Below are 9,296 nucleotides of genomic sequence, written 5' to 3' on the forward strand. Positions count from 1 at the left end.
CAATGGGAAATAGGCAGGAATTTACAAACCTTCCCTTATCATGGATTATAAACAGAGAGATGTTTTACTTACTGATTCATTCTGTGTTTAGCCCCACATCTCTGATTACAGGTACTCATCTGCAAAACTGATGACTAGAAAATGTATACAATTTTTTTGGGGGTGTGTGGTTTTATTTAGAAACAAACAAAACATGCACACGAGCTGGCTACTCGTTTTCTTCGCTGAGCAGGCTGGCGTTGGAATTGGTGACTCTGATGGCCAGCTGGGCTGCCTGTTCCACAATGGCCTTGGGTTCTTGGAGGAGACTTTGGGGGCAATCTCAGCACAGTAAGACTTAGTGCACATCAGCAGCACTTCTAGTTCCTTGAGTTGTGGACCAGGAACTTTTGGAAGCCACTGGGCAGCATGTGCTTTGTTTTCTTGTTGCTTCCGTAACCGATGTTGGGCATCAAGATCTGGCCCTTGAGTCTCCTCTGCACTCTGTTGTCAATACCTCTGGGTTTCTACCAGTTGCGCTTAATTTTGACATATCAGTCTGACTGGGGCTGGATGAACTTCTTGGTCCCCTTTTCGAAGATCTTGGGTTTCACAAGGGGTCTGAGGGCAGCCATGACACCGGATAGGAGAGGGCCGCCACCTCCACAGGCAGCACGGAGGAAAAAACAAGGAACAATGTATACAATTTTGAAAAATGGTACCAGGTTCTTTAAAGATCTGGGTAAGATTTGTTTTTTTTTCAGAACTATTAGGAAGCATATGCCTTGACAGATAAACCTACTTACCATGGAACCTACAGTAGTTTGTATGTATCAAGATTTAAATATTAGGTCATCTGGTACAGTTCGTGTCCTGTACCCAGAGGCTTAAAATTCATGCCAGGCACGTGTGCATGTGTGCCCAAGATCCCAAGAGGAGAATGGAGGAGAAGGAACTGCAGCATGGACAACCCCCTCACCCTGGTGATGTCTGTCTCTCCGTCTCTCTCTGTGTGTCTCTCTGGTGAGTTCACGCACCCTATAGCAAAAAATATCTCTTAAAAATAAATATTAGGTTGTCTGGAAAGTCATGACATATTTTTCTATGCAAAAATGCATTATAACCTTCTTGACCACCAAATGCTTTTGAACATTCTCTTGGTATGTCTTCGGCTAAGTTACATTACCTCCTGTGATTTAGTGTCTTATCTGGCAAACAAAGATCCAGTCACTCGTTTATTCTATAGCTATCATGGGGCACTGATTCCCTCTTTGGCTTTTTACACACTACAGAGTTGTGTGAGAGGGAAAAAAGAGGTTTCCAGAAAAGAAGAAGTAGGTTTCCAGGCTAGCAGGTGGCATTGTGGTTAAGGAGCTATACTCTCACATGGCCAACTACAGTTCAAATCCCAGAACTGGCAGCTTTCTCTCCCTCTCTCTCTCTCTCTCTCTTTCTCTCTGGTGACTATAGTAAATTTAAAGTAATAATAATAAATAAAATTAAATAAATAATTATTTGAAGAAAGAAGTAGGCTTCCTTGCATAAATGTGTTATTATAATTACTTATCCTATGTTAAAATTATCCCAAATGAGGAAATTTCTAAATAAGGGCATATCACATAGAAATAGAAATAAATAAAGTCCCCCGATAATGAATTTAGAGATCAATATAGAAGCTTAAAAACTTATAGAAACTGGACCAACCAGGTGGCATGGTGATTAAGACTGCTGGATCCCATATGCCCATATGGTCAACTGTGCAGTTTGAGACCTGGACCTGGAGGATCAAAAACATGTGAGGCATGTGAGGCACTGTTACATGATGGGAGTACTGAGCTGTACTATGTAAAATCTTTTTTTTTTTGTCTAAAACTTTAAGATTAGAGGCTTGTCTTGAGATGCAAAATGAAAAATGATAAATGCCTATAAAGTAGGAAAAGTGAAGATTACGGGCATGTGTACTTGTGTGCCCAAAATCCTGAGAGGAGAATGGAGGAGAAAGGACTGTGGCATGGCCATCTCCCTGGGCAGTGATTTCTCACTTTACCCCTCTCTCTTTCCAGCAAACACAAAGCTCTATAGAAAACAAAACAAAATCTAAAAAAAGCTTATGGAAACCTACATAATGTTTGGTCTTCACATACAAACTTTAGACAAAAGTTTCTGCTCATTTTCCAATTTATATTGATACAATATTATTGTGTTTTTGACAGTCTGTGGTGTGCCCGACAGGGACTAGATACTTTACATGTAGTCTCATATAAAATTTTAGCTCTCAGTTCAACCCTTTTAGGTATAAGTTATTTTTTTAAATTTCATTTTCTTTTATACATTCAATCACATTATTATTTGGCTTACAAAAATGGATATTTCAACAGGTGAACATTTTTCCCTAGTACAGTTGATAAGACTATAAAATATCTTTGACAGATAATGTAAGTTATTATTTTCAATTACAAATGAGGATAGAAAGGCACAGAGAAATTGAGGCAATTTCCTGAGTATTTATCTAGTAAGCAGCAGAGTTAAACAGTCAGACTATAAGTCTGTTGTCTTATCAACTGTACTACCTAACACTGCACTGAAAAGAGACAAGTATTCTGAAATATTCTACAATTTTAAGGAGTCAATATGGAACCCCTGGTTGAGAGAACTTTGTCATTGAGAGGTCAGTAACTCACAGAAAGTTCTTCTTCTTTCATCTCCATTCCTTTTGTGCATTTGGGCAATAATAGAATAACATTTTAATCCATATTTTGTTCAGAGACTAGGACTGTCCATATAGACTCTGTCAAGGAAAACCCCACTTTAAAGGTCCTACCACTTTTCTCAAGAATAATGGTTTTTCAAGGACAAACATTATTGCAGATCCTTACTTACTCAACAGTGACTGTCTTAACACTCTGCTAGTTTTATATCTGAAAAGAAGTCAAATCTTTGAAAAAAAAAAAAAAGTCCACTTCAAAAACGTAATGAAGGCAATTTGTCAACAATTTCACACATCATTTACCCACAACCTTTGAAGAGAAGTTTTCCCAGGTTACCTTTTCCCCATATGAACTTCTGATCACAAGCATTTTAGTGATTCATTAATCATCATCCTCCCCAGCAAGTGAGATGCAGGAAGAAAACAATCTAAGAGACCTGTAAAAATATATCCTATACTTATTAATTTTTTTTACACACTGTCAGAGAAATGTGCATGGGATAAATGAGTCTATAAGATCAGAAGCTGATCTAAGAAGGAGTGAATTTGACATAGAAGGTTAGAACAACTTAATGCACCATAGTGTCTAAATCTTAGATTCCTAAAAGCCCTTGGGAAGTAGAGAGAAGAGAAAAGAGCAGAGGAAAAGTTATAAGCAAGTGAATGTGACTTAACACCAGAGCACGATAGGCCTCCGCATGGACGGGATACTTAAAATAATTAACAAGACACTATTCACAAAGGGACCTACTTATCAAATAACTAACATAAAACCATTACTGTTGATTGTCAGTAGGCTTTTGTAACCAAAATTCCTAAGGGATAAGTTGATGGAAAGCAATTAATAAGACCAAGAATCAGGTTTACTGCATGTAACTAATACTGTTTGTAAATCTGGGACTCATAAAGTGTTGCACTGATCGGGGGAGGAGACACAGATGTTTCTACTATTTTAATAAAACAGAAAATGTGTAAGAACATTCCACCCAACAGAAAAGGAGGTGCAAAAGCCCTTGTAGATGCAATGGTTACCACAAAAATACTGTTTTCTGTGACATTTTCGATGTAAGGTACAACTTCACTGGTATTGTGCTTGGGCAGCCCACATATAGGACTCAGATATGACATCTATACTGACAAATAAAGGTAGTTTTGTTACACACACACACACACACACACACACACGTATTTCCTCTTGGAATAGGACTATATATATATAATGGGAATTAGCTTACATGAGTATGGAGACCAAGAAGTCCCACAATCTTCAGGAGAACCTGGAAGTCTGGTGGTGGGACTCTGGTCCAAAGGCCTCTAAAACTTTCATCCAAAAAAGGCATTCTCTTGTTTCTAAACCTACTGAAAAATAAAAATCTCTTTTATGTCATTTCTAAATTTACATGGGAATGGAAAGAAGTCCCAGGCAGCCACTATGCCTTTTTAACCCAAGCTATGAATCTCTTTCTTCTTAGCAGGATCTTATACTATTTCCATTGATAAAGAGTAGATAGATCTCTATGAAATATGGCCTGGGACCCTCTCCCCCATATACTAATGTTTCTTTCAGCAACTGTAATTTTAAAGGGTATCTTTTAATTTTTATTTTATTTTGTGCCCAAGAGTAATATTTTATTTATTATTTTATGACTTATTATTCACATTTAATTGTTGTACCTCTCTATAAAACATAATATAGTTTTTCAAAGTATGCATGAAGTATGTGATAATCAAGTTAAGGCTATTACCACGTACATCATTTTCATTTGAGAACTTCCCATTCTTCTCTCTGTCTTCTTCTCTGAGTCCCTCCCACCCGCCCTTTTCTATCCACCTATGCCTACACAGTCTCTGGTATTTACATTTGTCCTCTCCACCATCCTATCTTCAGATCTTTCAATTTCTGCCTTAGAATACATATTAAGTGGGACATACAGTATTTGTCTTTCATAGCCAGGCTCATTCTACTTCACATTACATCTTCTGTATTCGTCTGCTTTGTATCAAATGACAGGCTCCATTAGTTCCTTATGGCTGAGTAATATTCCATAGTGTAATTGTGCCATATTTTTTCAATTCAGTCATTGGTTCTCAGACACTTAGATTTATTACATGTCTTAGCAATTATAAATAATGCTCCAATAAACATGGATATTAAGTTGTCTATATGACTGTCTTCCTATCTTTTGGGTAAATGCCAAGTAGTGGGATTACTGGGTCATATAGGAGTTATATCTGTAAGTTTTTGAGGACCAGCCCCCCCATATTGTTCCATAGTGACCGTATCAATTTGCATTCTTACCAGCAGTGTAGAAATGTTCTCTTTCACTACAGCCTCACCAGCACTTCATGCTCTTTATTTCCTTGATCATAGCCATTCTTACAGAGGTTAAGTGGTATCTCATTTGTGGTTTTGATCTGCATTTCCCTTATGATAAGATATTGAATGGTTTTTCATATGCATTTTGGCCATTTGTATGTCTTCCTTAGAGAGTTGTATGTCCAAATCATTTGCCTATTTTTAACTGGATTATCAAAGATCTAAATATAAAGCCTCAATCTATAAAACTACTTGGAGAAAACACTTGAAGACGTTGGAGTAAGCAAAGATTTCTTACAACCTCCCCTGACAAAACTTAGCATTTCCAAAAGTAGACAAGAGGGATTACATCAAGCTTAAAAACTTCTGTACGGCAAAGAAAACAATAATTAGAGTGAAGAGATAACCCTTAGAATGGGAGAAAATATTTGCAAGTTACACTTCAGATAAGGGGTTGGTAACCAGAAGATGTAGGGAACTCAAGCAACTCAAATGCAAAAACATGGGTATAGTTTGATTTTGAGTTTCCCTAAGCAGAGCCTGAGATGAGGGTTTTTGTATAAATAATTTATTTGAAAGATAATCCCAGGAATCAGGAGTGGGGTGGAGGTGGTAGGATGAAATAGGTAAGGATGCAAGCATGACAAAAGAATATACTATAAAGGTTATCAAGGTAGGGAGTTCAATACTACTGATATTTCTTCAAGAGAAATGCATAAGAGTCGGACGGGTGGGAGGCAAGATGGAAGACTATCAGGCTGCGGAGGAGACCGCTTTCGTTGTTGATGAAGTGAGCAACATTGTAAAAGAGGGCATAGAGAGGGCCATAGGCGGGAATGCTTACCAGCACAGCGAGGTGAACCAGTGGACCACCAACGTGGTGGAGCAGACCCTCAGTCAGCTCACCAAGCTGGGAAAGCCTTTTGAGTACGTTGTGATCTGTGTGATTATGCAGAAGAACGGGGCTGGACTGCACACGGCAAGTTCCTGCTTCTGGGACAGCTCCGCTGACGGGAGCTGCACCCGCGGTGGGAGAACAAGACCATGTACTGCATCGTCAGTGCCTTGGGACTGTCCGTCTGAGCCTCCCCCTGCGCCCTTCCTCCTAGTCTCACATCTGTTCCTCTTCTTAGGACCAGCCTGGACTCAATGAACACCTTTCTCATCTCCTTTAAGTGTGTTTTGTGGCACTGTCAAAATGTATAGAAAAAAAGACGGCGGCGCTGTTACAGAAGTGTGCGTCCCCAGTCAGACGAGGGCGTCGCTGCTGGTAGTCTAAAGCCCGAGTTGCCACTTGTCTTAACTGGGTATTTCTTTTCAAAGGTGCTAAAACTACGAACTGCTAGTGTGAAACTTCTACTCTGAAATGATTCAAGTACATTAATCTTCCACACTTTATACTTTTGTTAGGATAATAAATTATTCAAGTGTAAAAAGAAGAGAGAAATGCATCACATAAACTGCCTAGAACAGCCCATTTGAAGGGAGGAATGCAGGTACATTTGCTCACTGACCCCATTCTGCTGTTGGTTGGGAGATTTCCCTCAGGGACTTATGTGCCACTCATAATTTGGGGCTAGCTGTCGGAACATGCTTCTACAGTATCAGAGAAGAAATTATTTCCCAAGGGAAAGATGAACAGACTTTTGAAAGAGAACAGGTGCTTTGTGCATGCTTGAGGTGGGGCATTGTCAACATGAAGTTAACCTAAATTCAACTGAAACTATCTGCTATGGTTTAAATATGTCCCCAGAAATTCAGATGTTTGGTCTTATATGATCCTATCTATTAATTGTATTATCTGTATTACAAAGATATTAAATGAAACTTAATTCCTTCATGGTGTCCCAGAATAAGGCCTAGTGGCCAATAATTGGTTCATGGTGATTGCATCATGGGGGCAGCACCTTATGAATAGATTAGCATCTTGGATGGCCCAGTGAGTTCTAGCTCTCACGAGGAGTTAGTTCTCACAAGAGTCGGTTGTTATTAAGAGAGATGAGTCAGGAACTCTCTCTCTCTCTCTTTGCATGTGCCTAACCTCCTCTTTGCTTCCATGCAGGCCTAGGACTCTGGACTTTCCATCCACCAGAATCATGAGTTTGTGAATAAACTTCTATCCTCTTTATAAAATCAAATATCTCTGTTAGCAATGTGATAATGGGCTAGGACACTGTCCCTTGCACCTGCAGCTGAAATCGCAGGTCAGCCAAAGGGACTGAGGGACCTGAGAAGGATCTGCAGAAGAATCTGAGAAAAGAACACATTGGTCTTAGCAAAGTGTTTTGTGAGACAAAAGTCACAGAATGTATCATGAATGGTCATTGTCATGCCACAATTTCTAGAGAGTTCCTGGGCTTAATTCAATTGAAGCTTAAATGTGACCCTCTATCAATGCATACATGATACCTCAGTTTCTACAGCATGAGCAAAGCGTACTATATCTGAAGATATAAGAATATAACCTGAATAATACTAGAACTCTCTACCTGTGATTTATAAGTAGCATTTACAATAAAAGCAGATTTAGCATTACTATGATATGTAATGACATAGTCATATTATTTATACACCTGACATAGTCATATTATTCATACACCAATGTTAAGTAGGTGGCATGTGTTCCTCCCTATTTTGCTCTTCAGTAATATAACTTAATGCTCAGTTGTGTCATAGTTCTCCAAAGAATCCAGATGGGACCTCATGATGCTTCTTAACATAGTGTTCCACATTAGTAGGTGAGTTAATCTTTTTTCCATGTATAATACACATTTTTTATTATAATAATCAAATTTATTCAATCTCAGAGTGTTTCATCAAATTATCCGCAGGCACTAGAAACTCTCAAAACTCATGACAAGATAGACAGCAGCGTCCTTTAAAAACTAAGATGCCCCTCACCACACTGTTGGTCTCATTTGCAGACCTTATATCTCTGTTATTTGTAGACCATACATCTCTGAACAGAACTGTGATTAATAATGCTGCAAATCTTTGTATACACTAATCCTACAAGTTCACAAGGCTGAAATAGAGCCTGATAGTCCATATTGTAACACATACAGGCAATCCTTGTCTTACATAGTGTCAAGTAAATCAAAGCATGTGCATATTAGAGCTATGTCTTCACTTTGCAGAATTTTGTGATCACTGAGAATTAATCTGTCCTAACAGAAAACCATGCAAAGAAAAGATATGATTCTGATGTACACACATTTCAGTTAACAGAGTATTGTGCAAAGGAGGAACTGTCTGGATACAATTTAATCCACAAATGGTCAGAATTACAAGAAAATAATGTGGCTCAGTATCTCCCAGGCTTTCTGCTTCAATGTAGAAAGTCTTACAGTGCTAAAACTTTAGGACCTGGTTTACTGACTGATGTTGTACTCTATAAGAGGCCTGTGATCCATCTACGTAAGTACAGCTTCTCCAAATTGCTGGGGAGAGGAAGTACTCAGCTGCCTGCAAAAACACTTGAAAGATTTGTACCAACTGTTATTTTCATCTTTTTAAAATAAGGTTCCAAACTTATTGCCAGAATATCTTGGTTCAAAGTAGTAGCAAAAACAGGCTAGAGAAAAGTATGCCTTCAACAACAGACCATTAAGGGGGTAGCAGCTGCTTTGGTCCAGCACATTGATACAGTGCAGTACAAAACCACAAAATCTTAAAAAGAGGAATATCATTCACTGGTTTCTAATGACATCAATATAATAGTCTTGTGGTTAATGATGAGTGCATTTCATGACAGAAGGCTAGCTGCAGTTAGAAAGACTTTAAGCCTTGCAAACATTTGGGAAATTGTAGAATGAAGGTGGAAGGAGCAGTGATTTTAAAGTGTGTTTATCAAAAGGTCCCTATTGAGTTTCAGTTTCTGTTTCTGTCTCTGTCTATTGTTTGTGGTATTGTTAATTGCCATTTTTACTTGCCAGTACCATTTTCTCAGCTTTTAAAAATTTGCAGTTGCCCGAATATGATGCTTCCAAGTAAGTCTCATTTTGTTGCAAGTATAGAAATAAATAATCCGAGATCTGGAAAGAGCCATTAAAAAACCAACTGAACCAATCTTTTCATTTTAAATATGAAGAAACTAATACCCAAGATTTTAAGTAATATGCCCAATGTCTTACAACTTTTTGGAATCAAGGATCTGTCTTTCTTCCAAATCTTCCATTATGAGTAGTAGCATTAGAACTGCATTGCCAGCTATAGATAATTTCTGGGAGGAAACATGGAAAATAAAATGATTTGCTTTCATAGGCAGATTTCTGAACAATTTCCTTCATTTTT

At 38.3% G+C, this 9,296-nt stretch overlaps 1 protein-coding gene and 1 pseudogene across 1 annotated transcript; one reads left to right on the forward strand and one right to left on the reverse strand.

Annotated features, from left to right (window-relative positions):
• Positions 1-208: 208 nt before the first annotated feature.
• Positions 209-614, reverse strand: LOC102490739 (60S ribosomal protein L32 pseudogene; annotated as a pseudogene).
• A 5,131-nt stretch (positions 615-5,745) lies between these two features.
• On the forward strand, positions 5,746-6,086 carry LOC102491146 (dynein light chain Tctex-type 1-like). The gene is given in 2 exon segments (XM_027767021.1): positions 5,746-6,025; positions 6,028-6,086. Coding segments are annotated over 2 exon segments (339 nt in total).
• Positions 6,087-9,296: the final 3,210 nt, after the last annotated feature.

Source organism: Tupaia chinensis, unplaced genomic scaffold, assembly GCF_000334495.1.
Source record: "Tupaia chinensis unplaced genomic scaffold, TupChi_1.0 Scaffold143836_1, whole genome shotgun sequence".
In the NCBI taxonomy this organism is placed as follows: domain Eukaryota; kingdom Metazoa; phylum Chordata; class Mammalia; order Scandentia; family Tupaiidae; genus Tupaia; species Tupaia belangeri.